This window comes from Aspergillus wentii (assembly GCF_001890725.1).
Source record: "Aspergillus wentii DTO 134E9 unplaced genomic scaffold ASPWEscaffold_9, whole genome shotgun sequence".
NCBI classification, from domain to species: Eukaryota; Fungi; Ascomycota; class Eurotiomycetes; order Eurotiales; family Aspergillaceae; genus Aspergillus; species Aspergillus wentii.
This window is the reverse complement of record NW_024467840.1, coordinates 44403-65821: the sequence shown is the minus strand read 5'-3', so window position 1 is coordinate 65821 and position 21419 is coordinate 44403. Positions and strand designations below refer to the sequence as shown.

At 49.1% G+C, this 21419-nt stretch overlaps 11 protein-coding genes across 11 annotated transcripts; 5 read left to right on the top strand and 6 right to left on the bottom strand.

The window, feature by feature from the left end:
• Positions 1 to 387: 387 nt before the first annotated feature.
• On the top strand, positions 388 to 1180 carry ASPWEDRAFT_176770 (uncharacterized protein; the record flags this gene model as incomplete). The annotated part of the gene is made up of 2 exons (XM_040831552.1): positions 388 to 418; positions 465 to 1180. 2 exons carry the CDS (start codon positions 388 to 390, stop codon positions 1178 to 1180), a joined length of 747 nt encoding a protein of 248 aa, XP_040683761.1.
• A 367-nt stretch (positions 1181 to 1547) lies between these two features.
• ASPWEDRAFT_176769 (uncharacterized protein) lies at positions 1548 to 3264 on the top strand (the record flags this gene model as incomplete). Its single annotated transcript, XM_040831551.1, has 5 exons — positions 1548 to 1849; positions 1893 to 2085; positions 2127 to 2171; positions 2215 to 2692; positions 2735 to 3264. 5 exons carry the CDS (start codon positions 1548 to 1550, stop codon positions 3262 to 3264), a joined length of 1548 nt encoding a protein of 515 aa, XP_040683760.1.
• Positions 2852 to 4424, bottom strand: ASPWEDRAFT_45669 (uncharacterized protein). Its single transcript, XM_040836593.1, has 4 exons — positions 3869 to 4424; positions 3739 to 3819; positions 3488 to 3680; positions 2852 to 3438 (listed from the first exon to the last, which is right to left on the bottom strand). The coding sequence occupies exons 1-4, from the start codon at positions 3960 to 3962 to the stop codon at positions 3351 to 3353; spliced, it is 456 nt and encodes a 151-aa protein (XP_040683759.1). The 5' UTR covers positions 3963 to 4424; the 3' UTR covers positions 2852 to 3350.
• A 3088-nt stretch (positions 4425 to 7512) lies between these two features.
• Positions 7513 to 9731, bottom strand: gua1 (GMP synthase (glutamine-hydrolyzing)). The gene is made up of 5 exons (XM_040836592.1): positions 9480 to 9731; positions 8945 to 9432; positions 8415 to 8894; positions 8165 to 8368; positions 7513 to 8118 (listed from the first exon to the last, which is right to left on the bottom strand). Exons 1-5 carry the CDS (start codon positions 9557 to 9559, stop codon positions 7754 to 7756), a joined length of 1617 nt encoding a protein of 538 aa, XP_040683758.1. The 5' UTR covers positions 9560 to 9731; the 3' UTR covers positions 7513 to 7753.
• A 109-nt stretch (positions 9732 to 9840) lies between these two features.
• ASPWEDRAFT_176766 (uncharacterized protein) lies at positions 9841 to 10938 on the bottom strand (the record flags this gene model as incomplete). The annotated part of the gene is made up of 2 exons (XM_040831550.1): positions 9841 to 10753; positions 10796 to 10938. The coding sequence occupies 2 exons, from the start codon at positions 10936 to 10938 to the stop codon at positions 9841 to 9843; spliced, it is 1056 nt and encodes a 351-aa protein (XP_040683757.1).
• A 758-nt stretch (positions 10939 to 11696) lies between these two features.
• ASPWEDRAFT_120507 (putative integral membrane protein Pth11-like) lies at positions 11697 to 12961 on the bottom strand (the record flags this gene model as incomplete). The annotated part of the gene is made up of 3 exons (XM_040828993.1): positions 11697 to 12189; positions 12237 to 12681; positions 12730 to 12961. 3 exons carry the CDS (start codon positions 12959 to 12961, stop codon positions 11697 to 11699), a joined length of 1170 nt encoding a protein of 389 aa, XP_040683756.1.
• A 529-nt stretch (positions 12962 to 13490) lies between these two features.
• On the top strand, positions 13491 to 15577 carry ASPWEDRAFT_45660 (flavin-containing monooxygenase). Its single transcript, XM_040836591.1, has 6 exons — positions 13491 to 13759; positions 13805 to 14054; positions 14099 to 14167; positions 14212 to 14475; positions 14519 to 15052; positions 15095 to 15577. Exons 1-6 carry the CDS (start codon positions 13495 to 13497, stop codon positions 15432 to 15434), a joined length of 1722 nt encoding a protein of 573 aa, XP_040683755.1. The 5' UTR covers positions 13491 to 13494; the 3' UTR covers positions 15435 to 15577.
• ASPWEDRAFT_62778 (putative nucleoside-diphosphate-sugar epimerase) lies at positions 15552 to 16707 on the top strand (the record flags this gene model as incomplete). Its single annotated transcript, XM_040838670.1, has 4 exons — positions 15552 to 15763; positions 15805 to 16003; positions 16046 to 16646; positions 16692 to 16707. The coding sequence occupies 3 exons, from the start codon at positions 15552 to 15554 to the stop codon at positions 16271 to 16273; spliced, it is 639 nt and encodes a 212-aa protein (XP_040683754.1). The 3' UTR covers positions 16274 to 16646; positions 16692 to 16707.
• ASPWEDRAFT_120956 (intradiol ring-cleavage dioxygenase) lies at positions 16300 to 17301 on the bottom strand (the record flags this gene model as incomplete). Its single annotated transcript, XM_040829033.1, has 2 exons — positions 16300 to 16646; positions 16692 to 17301. The coding sequence occupies 2 exons, from the start codon at positions 17299 to 17301 to the stop codon at positions 16300 to 16302; spliced, it is 957 nt and encodes a 318-aa protein (XP_040683753.1).
• A 256-nt stretch (positions 17302 to 17557) lies between these two features.
• ASPWEDRAFT_45658 (uncharacterized protein) lies at positions 17558 to 19079 on the bottom strand. The gene has a single exon (XM_040836590.1). The coding sequence runs from the start codon at positions 19047 to 19049 to the stop codon at positions 17727 to 17729; it is 1323 nt and encodes a 440-aa protein (XP_040683752.1). The 5' UTR covers positions 19050 to 19079; the 3' UTR covers positions 17558 to 17726.
• Positions 19080 to 19531: 452 nt separating this feature from the next.
• ASPWEDRAFT_32302 (uncharacterized protein) lies at positions 19532 to 21272 on the top strand (the record flags this gene model as incomplete). The annotated part of the gene is made up of 8 exons (XM_040833643.1): positions 19532 to 19651; positions 19695 to 19719; positions 19769 to 19873; positions 19917 to 19992; positions 20035 to 20199; positions 20243 to 20600; positions 20643 to 20882; positions 20925 to 21272. The coding sequence occupies 8 exons, from the start codon at positions 19532 to 19534 to the stop codon at positions 21270 to 21272; spliced, it is 1437 nt and encodes a 478-aa protein (XP_040683751.1).
• Between the last annotated feature and the right edge of the window lie 147 nt (positions 21273 to 21419).

Below are 21419 nucleotides of genomic sequence, written 5' to 3'. Positions count from 1 at the left end.
ATGAAAAACGCGAGAACGAGTATAATTCGCTATAGAAAACCGAATATTGCGTTGAATGGAAACAACAGATATTTGTGTATCACAGATAGCTTTACTACCTTGATAGTAGGTCAGGTGGATCAAAATGAAGCCTAATTTGCTCTCGTACGACGCAAGGGCTGTATAGATGAGGTCATACAGACACCAAGATTGACAACGCACATTTACGCCATTGAATGAAACATCATCTATCAATCTGTCAATCCTTCTATCCATCCAACTATCTATCTTGCTTTGTAAACATCGGTGTTAACGGTATTAACGTATCAAGCTGTGCTTATCGCCGTTGTCTCCGTCTATAGCAAGTTAAATATGGCTTCATACCAGCAACTCCTGTCAGGCATCATCATGGCCGAAAAGACACTCGTCCTCATCACTGGTATGTCTGTCTTCATGTCTTGTATACTCTATTCTAACAATATCAGGTGCCAACCAAGGCATTGGCTTTGAAACTGCCAAAAACCTCATCCTCGCCGACAACTACCATGTCATCCTGGGCTGTCGCGATCCCGTCAAAGGGGGTGACGCAGTGAAGACTCTACAGTCTCTTCCTGAACCCAAAGGATCAGCTTCTTACACTCAGATCGACGTGACTGATGACAAGTCGGTCGACGAAGCAGCAGTTCGCATTGCAGCTGAATACGGACGACTTGATATCCTCGTCAACAACGCCGGAATTATAGCTCTGACGAATCCGCCAAATCGTGATGCCTTTCGCAAAGTCCTCGATGTCAACGTAGTCGGTGCTTTGAGTGTCACTGAAGCCTTTTTGCATCTTCTCCGTGAATCGTCCGAGCCTCGTCTGGTCTTTGTGAGCTCGAGCATGGGCTCCATCACCCACGCAGCAGATCCCAATTCCCCGTATTACAACCCGAATGGAACGGAATACCGCACGAGCAAAGCGGCCGTCAACATGCTGATGGTCATGTACTGGGCTCGACTGAAGGATGAGGGGTTCAAGGTCTTTGCCGCCGATCCCGGGTTATGCGCCACGAATTTCACAGGCGACGCCGAGTCATTGAGGAGGAGAAAGGCAGCAGAGCCGGAAGATGGAGGGCGACGAGTGGCTGTCGTGGTGAGGGGAGAGAAAGATGGCGAGGCTGGAAAGGTGCTCGGTGACTATGGGGTTTCGCCCTTTTGACGCGGTCTGAATTGCGGTGAGGCATGATCCTTGTATAGCATCTTGGTATAGACGCCTATCAATGGCGAAACAAGTCACGATCCATGAATGGGGACGATCACTGGCCTTTTGGTGCTCTGAGATCGAACACGACATCGTCTGCCTGAACACAATGATTGGTGGTATGCATCTCAGCCTTAACCACGATAACAATCTGGCCAACACGAGGCCATTCAGCTCCACGCGATGACTTGTCGTGCATCAAAGGCGATGCATATCGTGTTTCGGTCTCTATTATTGTACCACGACAGACGGAGTTTATCTATGCATAGAGTTATAAGTTTGATTTAAGCCAGAGTTTAATCCCCGAATTTCTATCAACGAAAACATGGATATTGAAGGTTTTCACCCACCGAATTCTATATCTGACCAAGAGAAAAGCGCCCAACAAGGTCAGCATGAAGTCGATAAAGGAGGATACATTCTGGATACTTCAATTGCAGACGAGAATCTACAGACTACTTCTGATGGCAGCAAAGTCCTAATTCCACAGCCCAGCAGTTCTCCATATGATCCTCTCAACTGGTCCTGGCATAAGAAACACCTCATTCTGTTCATCATCTCCATCACTTCCTTTCTCCCCGACTATGGCAGCGCCACTGGTGCCATTACTCTGATTCCCCAAGCTGAGTGAGTTCTCTGATACTTATCATACACTATTCTGACCAAGCAGAGAATGGAATATGACAAAAGACCATGTCAATCACTCTCAAGTCGGCAGTGTCTTTATGATCGGCGCAGGAGGCGTTGTTGCCGTCGCGCTGTCTGCCTATTTCGGTCGATATCCAATGCTGTTCTGGTTCATGTTAATTGGATTGGGAACAGCCATTTGGTGTGCTGCTGCCCAGAGCTTTGAATCGTTCATGGTATGTCGATCTCCAGACTGTAGATGCAGCTGACCATGTAGGCTTCTCGTATTCTGAATGCGTTCTTTTCCACCGTTGCCCAGGGAGTACGTATAGAACTGTTTACATTCGAATACAGCTGACCATCAGGGTGGCCTCATGTTTATCAAAGACATGTTCTTCTTCCATGAACACGCCAGGAAGATTAACATCTGGTCCAGCTTCATCATCCTGTCGCCGTATCTTGGGCCTCTCATTGCTGCGTTTATCACCAACACGCAGATCTGGCGATGGGCATTTGGCGTCTATACCATCGAGACTGGCCTGTGCCTTATTGCGATTATCCTGTTTGTAGATGAAACGTACTATGACCGTCGAACGGGTCAGCCGGAATTGGCACCGAATGGACCACGATGGAAGCGGATGCTGGGGATACAGCAGTGGCAGACTGGTTATTTGCAGACGACTTTGCTCGATGCCATCAGACGGCCTGCGATTATTCTCTGCAAACCACCAGTATTGCTGGTGATGCTGTATTATATCCCCACCTTTGCATGGGTCATCGGAATCAACACCACTCTGTCCATCTTCGTTGGCCCTCTCTACGGCTTTGGCCCAAAGCAAATCGGTATGCCACTATATCCATGATAGAAAACCACTAATATGATAGGCTTCTTCTACTTTACTCCCATCGTCGCAGTCATTCTCGCGGAAACTACCGGCCACTGGCTTCACGACTTCGTCGCCACCGTCGCTGCCCGCCGCAACGGGGGCTGTCTTGAGCCTGAACATCGTCTGTTCGCCATCTGGGTAGTGGCGCCATTCATGATCGCCGGTTTGATTCTGCTCGGGTTCGCCCTGGAAAACGGGTATCACTATATGTTGGTCTCGTTGGGCTGGGGTTGTTTTGTCTTCGGCATTCTCAACGTCACGGTCGCTATCAGCGCATATCTTCTACATTCATACCCGGAAGCCAGTGGCGAAGTAGCAGCGTGGGTTAGTTTCGGTCGGACAGTGGGAGGCTTCATCGTGAGTTATTTCATGGTGGAATGGTCAGAGAAGCAGGGAGCGAAGAGACAGTTTGGAACGATGACGGGCGTTGTGGGAGGTGCCTTTCTAATACTCGTGGGGGTTCAGTGTTTTGGAAAGAGATTGAGGATCTGGGCGGGGCCTGCGAATTTCGAGGCCAAATCGCCGTGATAAGATGTAGATTGACTCTGATGTTGTCTTATCTGTGAACTCTATCTCTTCCCTGCACCTGTTGGGTTTATGACTAGATTCAAAAATTACACCAATTCGAGTCTTGCAGGATTCCTCCAATTACATGCTATAAATCTGCCATCGCTCTGCCGATGGAACATGACCGCGCAGAGTCTGGGTCATGATCAGCATATATTCTCAAATAGTGGTGGGATAAACGTACCGCACATCATTCGCGTTGACGTAGTTGACGACTACTCGTTGGGTTCTCGCCTCCCCTCCAGTGTACCGGTAAGTGCGAGTAAGCGGGAATTCTTCCAATGCATTTCCTCCGACGCAGGCCGGAGCTAGAGCAAGGTTCTCGTCGTTGTAGAATCGATGGGGATAGTTTCGGCGGTCTCCAGCTGGATGGGGCCCTGTTGCGTAGCAGTTAGTCATGGACGGCTGGATTAGCTGCTGAGTCTTGGTTCTCACCAATTCTCCTTTTGGCATTGTGTAGCGCCAATGCAGCGTTGGCAGCGATTTCAATATCGTCACTGGTATACCTCGTGCCATCTATGACCTGTCAGCAATGATAAAGTATTGAAGGATGGTCAGGTCCAACCGCATGTCACATGATCCCTGGATAGGCCGATGTTTTCAACAGCGGCAAAGGTTGTTCCGGCAAGGAACACGGCCAGGAGGGTGGCCAGCTTCATCGTGATTAATATATAAAAAGGCTTATAAGCCGGGTTGACTGGGTTGGATTGCAAGAAGGGAAATAGAGAGAATGGAAGATCTTATATGGCTTTCTTACAGACAGCGAGGTACTATCAGCAGACAAAGTACATTAACCTAAACAGCCGCAGATAGCGAGTTCATGTTGAAGGTGAGGGATTTTCTTTGAATCCTTTACCGTGACTCTGATCTTCTATCCAGCCATAGACAGCGTGGCTATGCTGATCAATTAGCCGCTGGAATACTCCCCATCTGATATGGTTCATTATTGCCATGTTGGATAACACGAACATGTTCGGTGGCAATCGATCTTCTGATTGGCTATGGTATTTTCAGCTTCCGCACCCTGTATCAATAGTGGAATGGTTAGTTCGGGCCAGTGGCCAATAGCTCCTGTTGATCGTCAGATTGTAGCTGAACACATCGTATTTTGGAAGAATATCCACATTTATGACTGTAGCTGGCTGGACTTTATGCAACTGTTTGCCGATGAGGAAGACAGCTGAGGGGGTTTGCCAAGTGGACTGACCATATAACCGAGGCATAGGATACCCCTCCTTCAGATCTGCCTTTAATCAACACCCACTATAGAAGCTCTGCAGTCTCCTTTCTACATCTAGTCAGAGAGACATTTGTGCTGTTGTATTATATCATTTATCATTGAAGTCAACCCTACTAAATGTTGATTAACCACTTTCAGCACACATCATATCTGGAACGTGTAATGGTTTATCAATCTGGTTATTATATTCTAGGTCCCTTAGCTGTACTATAACACAATGTGCGAACGTTCTTTTCAGAGATGGAGTTCAAAGTAGTCTTATCTTGGTCGAGAACTGGTGGCAATTGCAATGTAGCCATTCATTCTGCAGCCCAAGGATTTGGATTTCATCTTACAATATGCGGTCGCGAAATCAAGTTATTGGAGCAAAGTAAATTTGCGACCCTGTCTTAGTCTCTGTTCTAATGATATCTACTGATAGATCGAGAATTATAATATAATAGCACAGGACAGGTCAAGGAGGACCCTTTCGAACGTAACATCGAGGGGATATGGTGCATAATATCTGTACCATGTTTTGTTTGGCCTTGGGCACATGTAGGTAGTAATCCGCTGTTTGCTCTCGATATTTAAATACCCCAGAGTAAGAATGATGATTGTATGACTATGGAATTGTATAACGCTATTCTATAGGCCCCCTTCATTCATGCGGCTTTAAACTTGACTGTTTCATTGATACTGTCTTGATTGGCCTAGCCTTAACTTGAAAGCTAATTTAATCTGACACATTGGATTCAGGGTCGCTTAATTCCTTTGGTATTAATGTAGTTGATTCTGTTGAGTGGAATGGTAGGTACGGGCTGGAGGACAGTAAATTAAGAACGCAAGGTTACCCACAATTTCGCACTTTATATAAACGCAAGTGGGATTCTTTCGTCTTACAGGAAGGAAAAGAAGAAGGGCAAAGAAAAGAGGACATCTATTGACATATTCATCAGCTTGATCTATGATTGTTATATATATAAAAATGTATATGAGTAACATTTGTTCATCGATTCATGGAGTACATGATAGCTCTTATTATTATACTTCATGACTGGAAATCGCTTATATACGTCCTTAAAAATGGCAGCATACTATTTACTAATATAACGACGCTGAATATACAAAATGTGTATCTTATCAAAAGGGAAAGTGGAGCCCCCCACAACTTCCCCGGATTTTGTACGGGCGCAGTGGGGCAAAGTTAATCCTCCATACACTGAAGACACTACAACAGTCGATAGTTACAGTTAACAGTTAATAAATGCATAAATTAAGATATATTAATATATTTCATAGTATAATGAAGGATAATCAGTTATATCAACATGCACTATGAGACCATCGACAAGGGGACAGCCTAGGTTGTCGACGACCACATCCCAGTCCTGTAGGTCTACCTTACGTATCAAATTCCCCTCCCTCCATGAACCGCCACAATATAGTCGAGACCGCCGATCTCTGAGGCAGCAGCAGTGAGCGAGGAGCCCAGGTCATAGACCAGCAGACTTATGGTACACAGTACAAAGTACAAATGGAGAAGACGGGGCGCCCTTATCGTATCAAGTACACAACGTATGATCTTCCACTCCCCTGATTATCTCAACCACACTCATTGTAAAAAGGGGGAAGGTATATTACCATCCAGAAGCAATAATGGGCATCACTGCTTGCCACCCTGCAGGGATGTAGGATACGATATCAGACCACCCGCCAGTCAGGTCGTCGACATCTGATGATCTTCTGCCTGTAACCTTGTCGTGTGACTACCCCGCATCGAGTACAACATCGTCAGGGCAAAGGGAGGGTTGGCCCTATTTCTGTGCAGTCAGAGAGGTATATAAGGGGTGTAGCACGACTGGCTGGTTTGGTTGACTTCTTCACTATCCACAAGATATCTATCTATAAGAGCATTTTCATCACTTCTACTATCTGAACTACTTCACTACTTTCACTTCTAGTATTTGAAACTTCAAAGTATCAAAATGTCATCAAGCCAGATCATGCAGAGCCTCCTGTCCATGCCCGGACGCTTCAGACAGCAACTCGGTAACTCGCGATCCAGATTTGCAACAGGTAGCCCCCCCCCCCCCCCTTCTTCCCTTCTATGTGCCTCCATCTGGAGACTGGATACTAATAAGACAAGACAAACCCAAAGGACAGGTCCTCCGAACATCCTTCAGCCTTCATCGTCCCGTCTGGATCACCGCCGGAGGAGCAGCCTACACAACGATGGGGGCTGTGTATCTCACCCTGCGCTATTTTCGACGCTTCAGATAAACCCCTCGTTTACGATTACGATATGATGCATATATTCTAGCGATGGAGGACAGGGACGTGGCTAGCAGGATCTTTACCGTCTTTATCTTCCTTTCTTTCTTTTGTTCGGTTCAGTCACGGGATGGCTGGGGATGGCGTTTTTCGTAAATATCATGATCATGATTTGGAGTTTAGTCGTATTAGCGTAGTCAATACGAGAGTTTCAGAATATGCTGTTGTGTGTCTGGTGGTGTGATGCATCCCTGTCGATAATCCTGGGGTTAAGAAAGACTGGCCGCAATCCATGCCGTCGACATGTACGGAGTAGGGGATGGGCATAGGAGCTCACAGCCAGCACACCAATCAAGTCGTATCAAGAACAAACAGTCCGTCTGGCATACTCCATAGCAATAGAACAACAGTAATGCCAGGCATATCCGATCGCGAATAAGCTCTATGGGTCACTCCAGACCAAAATAGCTCCCGTACGATCGTCTCCAGTGAGTCTCGAATCACGCCTCCCCCATTTGTGTTCGACATTCATTGGATGCAAAGGTACCATTCCAGCCGACAGACTGTCTACCCCGCTCATGCTAGCCTATGAGACGAGGCGGATTGGCACTGACCTGGCACTTCATGTTGCATGATTTCATTCTCTGCGCGAGGAGCCATCAGGGATCCTTGGCAACCCCGCATTTGGACGCGTACTCGTCAAGGTTTCACTGAATTGCCAGACGTGATTAAAAGTGTTGATTATGATGGTGTCGTATTATTCGAGAGCAGCGGAACTATTGCTGAGGTGCAGTAGTACATCATGTCCAGCTCGGATGAAGTGTTTGATGTTATCCCCGTGTATGCAGTATAATAACCCTTGTTAAGTAACATAAATCAATTGATTAACTCATCGTTGTATATGCACATAGCTCATAAAGACAATTTTCGTTCCAACCTATATTCTATTTAAACCGTTTACTCCATCTCAATGGTACCAGGGGGCTTGCTGGTGTAGTCGTAGGCAACTCTGCACACTCCGTCGACCTCGTTGATGATGCGGGTAGACACCTTGGTCAAGAACTCGTGGTCGAAGGGGAAAGGAATGGCAGTCATAAAGTCCTTTGTTTGGATGGCACGGAGGAGGATGATGTTGGCGTACACGCGCTTGTCGCCCATGACACCGACGGCCCGCGAGGGGTCCAAGGCAGCGTAGGCCTGTCCAATCTGATCATAAAGTCCAGCTTCTTTGATCATGGAAATGAAGATGTGGTCGGCCTTGCGGGCAGCCTCGACCTTCTCCTTGGTGACCTCACCAAGAACACGGATGGCAATACCGGGGCCTAACAGGGTTAGCGTATCATGAATGGCTGGATTAATTGAACGTACCTGGGAAGGGGTGACGGCCAACCAGCTCGGGAGAAATTCCGAGCTGTTTGCCGAGCTCGCGGACCTCATCCTTGAAGAGCTCACGCAAAGGCTCAATCAGCTTGAGGCCGTGGCCAGCCATCAGACGCTCAGCGATACCTCCGACGTTGTGGTGAGTCTTGATGGTTTGCGAGGGTCCCTTGAACGAGATACTTTCGATGACGTCTAAAAAATTAGCCAGTGCCATATTTCTGTGTTCGAACAAACTTACCAGGGTAGAGAGTTCCCTGCAAGAACCATTCAACGCGACCGGCGTTCTGCGATTCAATCTTTCTAGCTTCATCCTCAAAGACATCGATGAATTTACCACCGATGAACTTGCGCTTCTTCTCGGGGTCCTCCTCGCCCTTGAGACCGGCCAGGAACTGCTCGCCAGCATCAACGACAGTCAAGTTGATACCCAGCTGCTCCTGGAGGATCTCCTTGACCATGGCGCACTCGTTCAATCGCATGCAGCCGTTGTCGACCAGCACGGCGTGGAATCGGTCACCAATGGCTTCGGTCATCAGCTTGGCGGCAACGGTCGAGTCGACACCACCGCTGACAGCACCGAGGACCTGGCCGTCGGGGCCAACCAAGTTGCGGATACGGGTGATCTCTTGGTCGATGAACTTGGCCATGGTCCAGTTCTGGGAGGCACCGCAAATGTCGACGGCGAAGTTCTTGAGGAGCTGACCACCCTGGGGAGTGTCTGATATTGTTAGTCCACGCAATGGGTATTTCCAGGCAATGGCAACTCACGGGTGACCTCGGGGTGGAACTGAATGCCGTAAACGGGGTCAGTCTTGTGGGCGATGGCAGCGTACTCCGAGTTCTGGGTCACGCCAACGGTGTGGAAGCCCTCGGGCAGGTTGCGGAGCTTGTCACCGTGCGACATCCAAACAGTCATGGTATCCTCCAGACCCTTGAACAGTCTGTCGACATGTCCTCCGAAGCTGGTGGCCTTCAGCTCAGCGTGACCGTATTCTCTGGCGGTACCGGCGACGACGTTGTCGGCGTGGACACGGTGGGCGATCTCCTGCAGACCGTAGCAGATACCGAGAATGGGGACACCGAGTTCGAAGAAGGCGGGGTCAACGTGGGGAGCACCGTCCTCGTAGACGGAGTACGGGCCACCGGAGAGGATGATACCCTTGGGCTTCCAGCCCAGATCGGCGAGCTTCTGGGTGCAGGGCAACATCTCGGAGTAGACATTGATTTCTCGTAGACGGCGAGTGATGAGGTGGGTACTGCTCTGTCAGCTCCATGCCAGCATTCCTTCAAGATCGTGACATACTATTGGGAACCGAAGTCGAGGGTCAGGATGGTGTCGAAGGCATTGTGAGGGATTGCCTCGGTCGCGTTTGTGTTAGCCATGGCGAAGGGGCGATTTTAGAGACGGAGGGCCTTGCAGAATAAGGAACGAACGCTGCGAGGCAGAGAAAAGGCGATTATAGGGAGAGGAAGGTGTCGTCGTGACTCATGAAGCCCAACGGCGAAAAGCGATAAGAGAAAAGAAAAAAAATTGAAAAAGTGGGAGGCGGAGAGATTCTGCCGGACCAAAGCAGCCATTATTGGTGGGATGGCAGCCCCCGCCCACGTGATTTGGAGGGGTAGTCACATGACAGATATCTAAAGATCAACACAAGATCTCCATTCTACCAATCAGATTCATCGTCATTCATCCTTTGGCTTTCTCTAAACTGTGCAAAATTCTGCCGCAGTAGCTCTGACTTGGGCAGCTTTTGCGACACAATGGTCGATGCGAGCAGATCTGCCAACGGGTTGCGGACGACTTTTCGCATGCGTTCAGCCTGCCAGGGAAATGCACCGTGGAATTCATATTTAGTCTCAGCCGCACCTGGCAGAGATATAAAAGAGACTTTCTTGGCTTTGAGGTGTAGCACACTCATTATAGCGTGGATGTTTGCGAGAACCACCGCGTCGAGGTTCAACGCCGTCAGTCCGTCACACTGTTGGAGGAGTTCCCAACAAGGACGCAACGGTCTCCAACTGATCAATTCGCCGTCTTTGTCTGCATTGTCTGTCACGAGCGTGATATATCGAATCCAAGATCTGACCTCCGGACGAATGCCAGATAGAAAGCCCTGTAGCAGCTGATAATTTTCAAAGGCAAAGTGGTTTTCGCTCCAGAAGAGCCAGGCTGTTTCATCATAGAACCGTTTGTTGACCACCATGATATCCAGGCTTCGTCGCGTGCACAGGCACGGCAGGGTGTATAGACTTGGACCGGGCTTTTCTTCCTTGCTTCGAATCTTGTGCCAATAGCAATTGTCACAGAAGAACTCGTTTTTCATTGGAGGGGCCCATTTGCTACGAGCCGGCGAGACAAAAGGCTTAGGATAGATACCGGTTGGGTAAAGCCAGTTATTTACCTCGCATTCTGCGCATGTTGTACCTTTGGTGCTCTCATATGTCAAGGCCGGTCCTGGATGATGGAAGGTAAATTTCTGGCAATAGCCCAGGTTGTGTCGCATGTCGAACTTGCATGGCTGGACGAGGAGCATGCGGTATACATGGTTTCGTATTTCGGATGGGAGAGAGAAGAAACTGCATCGTCAGAGTTGACATGCATATAGATGATCTGCTTACCTTTTGATAAACGGAGAGTCTGAATTATCTGGATTGAAATCTGGGATCGTGGCGTGTTTTCTGCGGGCTTTTTGGACGCCTTTTGGTTTTTGGCGAGGAGCACGATATGGAATAGTGTTACATTGAGACAGGTTGACAGCCATGACAGATATGATTCGATTATTCTGTGTCTTAATGATGATGATGACTGCTATATAACAGACATATGGCAGTGTCATCACGTGAGACTGTTTCCTGATGAGGCTGTGATCCATAGGCTGTGCAGATATTAATATCACCGAATGATATTCCATGCAGATCAGAGTCTATTATTGCTTATTATGCATAAGAAAGGCTGAACCATGGTTCTATTTCAGTCCTTGACAATCCACCCATCGACCACCTTGCCCAGCTTCTCCATTCTCTTCGGTCCGAATTTCACATCGTCAATCCGAGGTGCTCTATCGGGCATGGTGACGCTGGCTCTGTTAGTTTTGTCTATCAAATATATAGAGACATACTGGTAGATGAAGCTGTGGGTGCTGGATGCAGTAAGTGGCGCATTCAGTCGCGTCACTTTGCCCCCTCTTTTGGCGATTTCACTCGTGTAGCTGAGATGTCAGATATATTATGCATATATTATGCGGTGATAGAAAGATATACCTCTTTTCCCATTGATTGGTCACTTGGTTGAGTTCGTTTCTGTTGAACAGAACGCGCATTGCCTGGATGGATTAGCCTGACTCTCTGATAGAGAGATAACCTACGTATGTTTTCGGCATTTCGATCGTCAATAAATAGATGCAATGCAAAAGATGAGGATGGGAGAATAAATAAGTGACGGTGGAGACGCCACGTCAAGATAGTGACGTGGCAAAATAAACAAAAGAAATTCATCATTCGTAAGAGATATCCATATATATTATACATGCTGGGGATGCTCTTCAGTCCAGTGGAAATCACTTTTGACTCTGATCCCCATCTGAGAGCCTTCGCTTCCCTCACCATCGCTGCTGGCATTGCGTCCTAGACTGTCCATTTCCACAAACGTCGAGCTGGTCGTCAGTCCGGCTTCATCGACGTCTCGCCAGAGCGGATGTTGGATCCTTCTCCCTTTGCGGTGATTTCTATCCATGTTTGGGACGGAGTCGACTCCTTCGGATGCAGATGGACCGGATGGCCTCTTTCCACTCGATTCGCCTGCTGCGTTGCTGCGTTTGGATCTGGTGGAATTGACGATGTACGTCAGGGCGTGGCGCAGGAGAGGCTGCAGAGTGGGCAGACAGGCACAGACGATGCCGATGCAGGGCTCGATGCTGGACCAGACAAAGACACTGCCCATGATCCAGGTGATGTCGAGGGAGCTTTTCAAAAAGGTCATGTAGTAGATGCGGATGATGCTGGCAATGACGACGCTGTTGTCATTAGCAGAGCACTCTATAGCACTTGATATGGGACATACAATCCACCCAGAAGAAAGATGCCCGTGACCATCCACTTTTGCGCTGTGCGCATCTGCAACTGCCAGACGACGCGAATGGGAACAATCAGGATGATGCCATCCGTCACCACATTGGCTGCTGCATTGCCGACGTAGAACGGATAGAAGGGAAAGCGGCATTTCCCGCCCGTGGGATCGAGATACTGTGACCAGTAGTAGGATGGGGGCGTGCATGCGACGAGAAAGGTGATGGTGCAGGAAAACCAGTAGCCGGTGGTCAGGAAGAAGCAGACCCAGAGGATCCAGTGCATGCCAAAGATGCGACGGTAGAAGAAGATGATAGACAGCTTGGTGAGAGGGACGGTGACGACGTAGAGGAGGACGTTGGCATAGAGGACCTTCATCATGTCGCTGACATCCTGCAGCGTGAGCGACCAGACGTGTTTTCCCTGGCCATGCTGGCCGGCTGGGAACTGTCAATTGCTATAATCTGGTACGATTAATGAAGACATACCCTCTATTGTACAGACCACATTGGCGGTTACTGAAACCACCGCACCCACGATGAGCCAGTCGTCCGTGGCAATCGTCGAGCCCTGCGCCTTTATTCGCGCCACAAAGCGCAGAGCGACCAGGCACACAGCCAGGATATAGACGGCAATGACAGTGGCATTGTTGCGAGGAGTGAGGTTGTCGCTGAGATCAATGCCCGAGGGAGGAGAGCCAAAGACTGCGTTGATCGACATGTTGGCAGTGGAAGGTCAATGGCTGTGCCATGGCGATGTTTCAATGAAGACAGACTGAAAAAAAAGGAATGTTGCGTCGAGAAAAAGGATTTCAGGAACGAAGGATTCGGGCAAATTGGCCCCTTCAGGATCAGCAGATCCACTACTTGATTCATGAACCAGAACCAGGATGACAGGCTAGACCAGCACGGTTCATGCGCTCGGTTATCCAGACAGCCAGACTACCGAGTGGTCTGTACTTTGTGCTCAGGAGATACCACGATGTCACCAAGTGGATCGAGTGGGTAAAGGATCGTGCTAACATCACCGCATCACCACAATTGGCTGTTGTATAGCTTCAGATCCACTGACAGCTGCCACTAACGGCGCGGTTCATGACGGGCGACGGAAGGACGGCCCGTGCGATGAAACGTCCCTGATGGTGCCATCGACTGATACCGGCAGTGAGGCTATTGCCATTAACCGGCTGTTATACCTTATATGAGGGCAGAATCCCTCGCTGTGACTGCAGGAATCAACCCACCCACGCCAAAATGAGACCTGTTCCTGAAGCCACTGGCTCTCCTTCGCGCGAACACAACGACTGGAGCATCCAGATCGACCGGTTCGGCCTGAGTCCGCGCCGACTGAAGATTGTCTGTGTCGGCGCTGGATTCTCTGGTCTGACGCTGGCCTACAAGCTGAAGCATGAGCGACCGTTGGATTATGTCGATTTGGTGATTTACGAGAAGAACAATGAGGTGGGAGGGACCTGGTATGAGAATGTCTATCCCGGTGTTGGCTGTGACATTCCTGCTCGTATGTTATTGCATGATACTATACATCCTATACTAATAGTCACAGACAGCTATGTCTTCCCCTTCGAGCCCAACCCCCGATGGTCCAAGTTCTACGTGGAAGGAGCAGAAATCCAGCAGTACATCCTGGACACGACAGAGAAGTACAAATTAAGAGAGAATATCACCTTCAACACCAAGATCACCAAGTCGGTCTGGGATGAGGACAATGGCAAGTGGAAGATCGAGCTGGAGCAGCACGGCAGTCTCATCCACGATGAAGCCGATATTCTCATCAACGGCAGTGGCATTCTCAAGTAGGTCTATAAATATATCAAGAATGAACCATACTAACCAACAGCCAATGGAAATGGCCCGACATCGAAGGACTGCATTCGTTCCAAGGAAAGCTGCTTCACAGCGCCAAATGGTGTGTATACCTTCAACATACTTTGAATGCTGCTGACAGCCCAGGGACCCCAACTACGACTATACAGACAAGAAGATCGCCGTCATTGGCAATGGCTCCTCGGCCCTCCAGCTCGTCCCAGCCATCCAGCCGAAAGCGTCAAAACTGGTCAACTACATCCGCCAGCCCACCTGGGTGTCGACCAATCTGTGTGGCAACGTCACCAAAGACCAGATGGGCACCAACTTTGCCTTTACCGAAGAGGAGAAGCAGGAATTCGCGGATGATCCGGGAAAGTTTCTCGCATACAGAAAATATGTTGAAAACTCGTATGTTTTCCTGTCTGGATATAATCGTGTCTAACGATGGTAGGGTCAACTTTGTCTTCCGGCTGATGCTGTCCGGGTCGGAAGAGAACAAGTTCATCCACGATCTGGTCGAAGGCGTCATGAAGCAGCGGCTGGCCAGGAATCCTCACTTGATCGAGAAGCTCATTCCGGAATATGAGACTGGCTGCCGTCGTCTCAGTCCGGGCGATGGATATCTCGAAGCGCTGCAGGAAGAGAATGCCAAATGGTGTTTCAGCAAGATCAAGCGAATTACAGCAAATGGAATTGAAACAGATGAAGGCGAGGAAGAGTTTGACCTTATCGTCTGTGCCACTGGATTCAACACCTCGTTTGTTCCTCCGTGGAAGCTGATCGGTCGTGATGGCCATCGCCTGGACGTCGCGTGGATGAAGAAACCAGAAGCCTACTTTTCCGTCTGCGCGGCGGGCATCCCCAACTTCTTCATGTTTGCCGGGCCCAACTGCCCCATTGGCCATGGATCCGTGCCGCAGATGCTGGCCTGGAGTGGCGATTACATGCTGGATTGGGTGGAGAAGATGGCGGTTGATGATATCAAGTACGTTCCCTCGATTGTATCCAGATGGTGCTAACAATATAGATCCATCGCGGTGAAAGAGTCCGTCGTACGGGACTACTATGTCTTTGTGCAGGAGAACCTCAAACGGGCTGTCTGGTCCAAGGGATGCCATACCTGGTATAACAGTGCAAAGGGCAACGAGCAGACACCGACGGCCATGTATCCAGGCAGTGCTCTCCATTACAAAGGTATGTCCCTATCCATCTCTACGGATGACGCTGACCGAATAGCTGCTCTCGAGACCATCCGTGGCGAACATTTCGATATTCGATACGAAACAGCGAATCCCTTCAAGTATCTGGGCAATGGCGAGATGGAGTTTGAACGCACTGGAGGGGATCTGTCGTATTATCTCAAATGATGACTTGTATATGTAGGAATGTAGGATACGAATGCACTGCCACGATGATAACACCGTTAATTCCTAACTCCGTCACTATTTGGAGAACAGCATCCCTTGATCTCTGACTCAATCAACATGAAGATCATTCTCTCTGGCTGCACCGGTCTTGTCGGCCGTGAAGTTCTGAATCAATGTATTGCCAACTCTTCCATCACTTCCATTGTTGCTCTTACTCGTGATGCTGTGATTGCAGACAACCCCAAAGTCAAGGTCGCATTTATCAACGACTTTCTGGAATATCCAGAGGGGGTGATCCAGGATATTCACGGAGCCGAATCATGCATCTGGTATGTTATAATGATATATCTGTACTTTACTGATGAATAAGGTCCCTTGGAAATGCACGCATGCCAGAAAACGCCCAAACAGCCCACAAAGAGAGCGTCGAATACACACGCACAGCAGCGGCAGCTTGCAGGCAGGCAGCAGCTGGAAAAAGATTCAGATTTGTCTATCTCAGTGGAGGATTAGTTGGACGCGATCCGACAAAGACACTGTGGCTCAGTCGGCTATACCGGCAGATTCGAGTGAGTATTCAGACTGAATATAAGGCCTTTCTAACAAAGCAGGCCGATGGAGAGGATGTCCTCCGTTACGCAGAGAGTGATACTTTCGAGTCGTATATCGTGCGCCCTGACATTGTGTTCACTGGCCTGGCTGGAGATGAGAGCAAGAATGTGACGCCGACGGTGAGAGTGGATGTACTGGCCAAAGCGATGATCAACGCTGCCATCCACGGACATGTAAAGAGAGTATTTGACGATGAAGGAATCAAGCAGTTGTCTAATGGTGTCTAATGATGTCTAATATATACATATCATACCTATACAGCCACTTCATCCTCCACGGCAGTTGTATCCACCCCAATGGTGATGTATCCCACCATCCCCTTGGTCACATCTTCTCCATCAATGGGAACCACCGAGATGACCGGGTTGTATCCTCCCTCTGTATCCTGCGAATAGACCGAATCCGCTGCGTTGGTCGTCCGGTTGATCTCCGTGTGCGACACATATGGCTCCAATGCCATGATCTTCTTTTCCAATGCCTCGTCAAAGTAGAGCTGGCCGGTACTGACCGTCTTGCCTTTGGCGATGGTGCCATTGCCGCGGGTGACCCAGTCGGTGTGCACCTGGACGTGGATGTGGATGGCTCGTTCGACATAGAAGCCTGTTCATTAGCTATCTATACCATATGATGTCCATGTTGACTCACCAGGGAAAGTTGTTTTCATCTCCATCATGCCATTCTTGTCCGTCGGCCACATTCCTCGCAAAAAGGTCGTATCGTCCGTGTGCAGATCAGTGGTGCCCATCTCGTACGAAGACACGTTCAACTGCTTCAACAGCGTTTCAAAAGGGGTATTCGGAGACAATCCAGTAAAGCTGGAATAGCTGCCAGTGGCATTGCAGTGCCAGAAGTCGACCAGCACTCCTTCCAGAGGCTCACACGTGGCCATGTCCAACACGCCCACATCCAGCCAGAGAGGCACACCAGGCTGGCCTTCGCTCATGTCCTGTCGCAGCGTCTGCGACTGAGGCCAGATATACGGGCCCTCGGTCACCTCTGGAGTCAGCACGCAGGTGTCATTCTGGATGGTGTTGTAGTAGGGTGCCTCGGAGGTGATCTGGTAGGTCGTGTTGGAGGATCGCTTGTTCAGGTTGCGCTTCCATCGCTTCTCGTTGAACCGGGCGACATGGTCAGAGCATCGCGCAGAGAGACCAGATCGACGAAGGACTTCTCCTTTCTGGATGGGGGGATGAGGGCCAGGATGGGCCAGAGCCGGGGAGAGAAGGGCAGCAACGAGGAGAGTAGAGAGATGCATTGTTGTGTTTGCTGTGTCTGCATGTTATCTCGATCAGTTGACCATATTTATATCCAATAACCTCATCTTCAGACCTGATATTCAGACCTGTATCAAGCTTATTTAGTCTCGGAAAACGTTGCGTAAGTCTCGGACTTGGCACTTCGCGTCCTCCAGAGATGCCCCAGACTAGATGAAACAGTGGATATGACGCCAAGCTGGAGTGGCAGAGACAGCCTATCATGATGGCCTGTTTTGAAACAAATCGACAATCTGTCTGCCTGGTAAATATTCACCCTGATGATACCACCAACTACTTTCAAGAGTGGGGATAGCTTCATTTCGTCCAAGTGATCGTCGCCAAGAACAAAGCCACTCGCGTGGAACAACTTAATTTTATATCGAAAGTCTGCTATTGGTTCTCCTATTCTTCTTCTCTGAATATTCTATGGCTGAATCCCACACGGATCATACAGCGCATCCACGGCCAGTCCATCCAGCTTGTGCGCAACAACTCGTCCGTCTTTCAGCAGAGCCACCATGGACTCCTTGATCCGATCAAGCACCGTGATATCCTCCAGCGGATTCGCTTCCAACACGAGCAGGTCGGCAATGGCCCCCTTCTGGATGCATCCCAGCTTCCCCTCCATCCCGAGATACCGGGCTGCATTGACTGTCGCTGACTGCAGAATCTCGCCAGCACTCAGCACCCCCGACCGAATGCGAAACTCCCCATTCTGTATCGTGTGCAATCCCCCCAGCAGATCCGATCCATAGCACATGGTAGCTCCGGCATCGCGTAGAATTTCCAGTGCGCCCAGCCCACTGGCCAGCACATCGCGGTTCTTGCGCTGGCTGAATTCATCCAGAAACTGGTCGAAGGGAGGCTGCGTCATGCCGTGATAGGTGACCAGCGTCGGAGTGAAAAATACTCCCTTCTCCCTGCAGTACTCGGCCGTCTCGCGATCGATAAAGTTGCCGTGCTCAATGCCTCGGACGCCATTGTCGACGGCGTGTCGGATGGCATCGATCGTATAGGCATGGGCCGTCACATATGTCTTGGAATACGCTGCTGTCGTCGTGATGGCCCGGATCTCTTCCGCCGTGAATTGCAGCATATCGAGGGCATCAGAGGGAGTGGCAACACCACCGCCACACATGATCTTGATGAAGTTGGCCCCTTGTCGCAGCTCATCGCGGGCAGCTTCAAGACATTCAGGGACGCCATTGCACACGCGAGCAAGCGATGGTGAATGCCCACCGCAGCACTTGAACTCATTTCCCTGATAGCTGGCACGGAAATCGCCATGGCCGCCCGTCTGGGAGAGTGCCTTGCCGGCGATGAAGAGACGGGGACCGGGCAAGAGTCCTTCGGCAATGGCATCACGAAGAGCATTATCGGCACCTCCAGTATCACGAGCAGTTGTGAAGCCTCGCAGCAGCATCTCTCGGGCCACAAAAGTGGTGCGATACGCAATGGCGTTGGGGCTGGCGGCAAAGAGGTCTTTGAGAGAGAAGCCACCAGGAGTGGCGGTGATGTGGACATGGCAGTCGATCAGTCCAGGACAGATATAGCGATGTTGAAGATCAATGACATTTGGACCAGCGACAGTCGAGGCATCACCAGTGGTTACATCGAGAATGAGTCCATCTCCGATGCGGACAGTGGCATTGGGGAGAATCTGGCTGGTCTCAGCATCGACGATGTTCGCATTGATAAAGGTGAGATCAGGAGATGCTTGGGGCATCCACGGCTTGGATTTGTTCATTTTGAATGAATAATTGATGATTGAATAAATGGATTGAGAGCTGAAGATAAATGGAGAATCAATGCAGGAATTACCCCGCAGACAAGGTCACTTGATCGGGTGCAGCAGCCGATGCTATCTCTATCTCGGCTGATAGTACTCATTGCATTATATTCATGTCTACTGTATTTGATCATTATGATTGAATCACTCCCACCTTGCTGTGGACATCTCAATTTCGAGACTGATCGACAAGTGGTGATCTTCAAGAAGAAAAACAATGATCATGATTCTCATGAAAGCATCAATAACGATGAATTGCATCTACTGCTATCATCTACAATCGATGCATCCGCCTATCATCTATCAACATAGCAAGTAACCCCGCAAACTGTTGCCGACGATAGGAACAAGATCCGGCCCAATCAAGGGATGATCTTCTCCGCATCTTCAGCTGTACTTAACCACCTCGCCCCTCATCTGTCTTGCAATGATCCATCATCATGTCGAAGAAAGGCAAGGTTGCGGATGATGTCGATGCCAGCCATGGCTCCATCCTGTCTTTTTCCGAAGCGGAAGAAGCCAAATTGGTCAGGAAGATTGACTTTGTGATACTTCCGATGGTATGTCTGCAATATATCTCCATTGCCGTTGCTAACTGTCTAGATGTGTCTGGTGTTCTTCTTTCAATGTAAGTTCTCATCGCTAATGTCTTAATGTCTATCCGCCTAACAATATAGACCTGGACAAGCAGAGTCTGAGTTATGCTTCTGTATTCGGCCTGATTGACGATCTTTCCCTTGAGGGGTCGCAATATTCCTGGTGCTCTTCATTATTCTATCTTGGTGAGTATCCCTATCCCATTATATTGAATTATCTGATGAACAGGCCAATTGGTATCGGAATACCCCTTTATCTACCTGATGAGCCGACTGCCACTGACCAAGTTCGTGGGTGCTACGATGTAAGTTTTTGTCTATCTTCAAGAGCAGCATTGATTCTTTAGCATCATCTGGGGTGGAATATGTATGTGCCTGGCCGCTCCAGCCAACTTTGCCGGATTTGCTGCCGTTCGCTTCCTGCTTGGTGTCAGTGAAGGCGCGGTATCGCCTGCTTTTGTGGCCATCACCAGTGTTTGGTATAGAAAGAAAGAACATGCGACACGCGTTGGGTATGTATTCATTACTCTATATTGGATCATGCTAACCCCCCAGTGTATGGATCACGATGAATGGACTCGCCCAAGTCCTCGGCAGTCTGCTCATGTATGGAATCGGCAAGACCTCAATCTCTCATCTCGCACCATGGAGAGTCTTGTTCCTCATCTGCGGTGCTTTGACAGCTGGATGTGGTGTATTGTTCTATTTTGTCGTTCCATCCAGTCCAGACAAGGCATGGTTTCTCACTCGGCGAGAGCGAGAGATACTCATGGCCCGAATGGCTTTGGATAGAGAAGGTGGGGATCAAACATCGTTTTCTCTATCGCAAGTCAAAGAGACTCTTTTCGATGCCAGGGCATGGCTGGCATTCATCTTTGGCGTGTTGGTGACAATGCAGTCGCCCGTGTTGACAGTAAGTGACTCCTTGCATCATCGAGATATACTGACAAGATAGTTTGCATCTCTCATCATCAAAAATCTGAATTACAACAAGTTCGAAACGATGCTATACACATCGCCATCTGGTGCATTGCAAATGGCCTTTATCTGGCTGGGAATGCTGGGCTGTCTGGTCCTTCCCAACAATCGCAGTCTGATCGTCATCTTCTTGGCTATTCCTCCCCTCGTTGGCAATATCCTCCTGCTGAAACTACCTCTCTCTGCTGGATGGGGATTGATTGTCTCTTCATGGCTGGTAAGAGTCACCGTCAATTGAAAGATAAAACTAACAACGCAGGCATCGTGCATCTCCGACGTCATGGCTGTTCTTCTCAGTCTCAGCGCATCCAATGTCAAAGGAAATACAAAACGAGCCATGGTGAACACCCTCTTTTTTATTGGATACTGTGTTGGCTGCATCGCTTCACCGCAGCTGTGGAAGTCGAATGCTGCTCCTCGATACTTTGAAGGCGTTGTAACTGCCATCGTGACCTGGTGTTTGCTGGTTGCCATGATGTGTCTTTATTGGTATCTCTGTTGGTTTGAAAATAGGAAAAGAGACCGAACTCACCATGAGGAGAGAGATTACCAAGTTGGGGAAGATATCACCGATATCCAGGATCCTCTGTTCAGATACAGCTATTGAGTATACTTGATGGGTATTTGAATATCTATTAATGCAGGTCATCCGACCGAACAAGACCGTCGACATGTAGTATAGCTAGAGCTGAGAAGTATGGGTGATTAAAGTGTATTTGACTATTCATTCATATCCACTATTCATTCATATCCA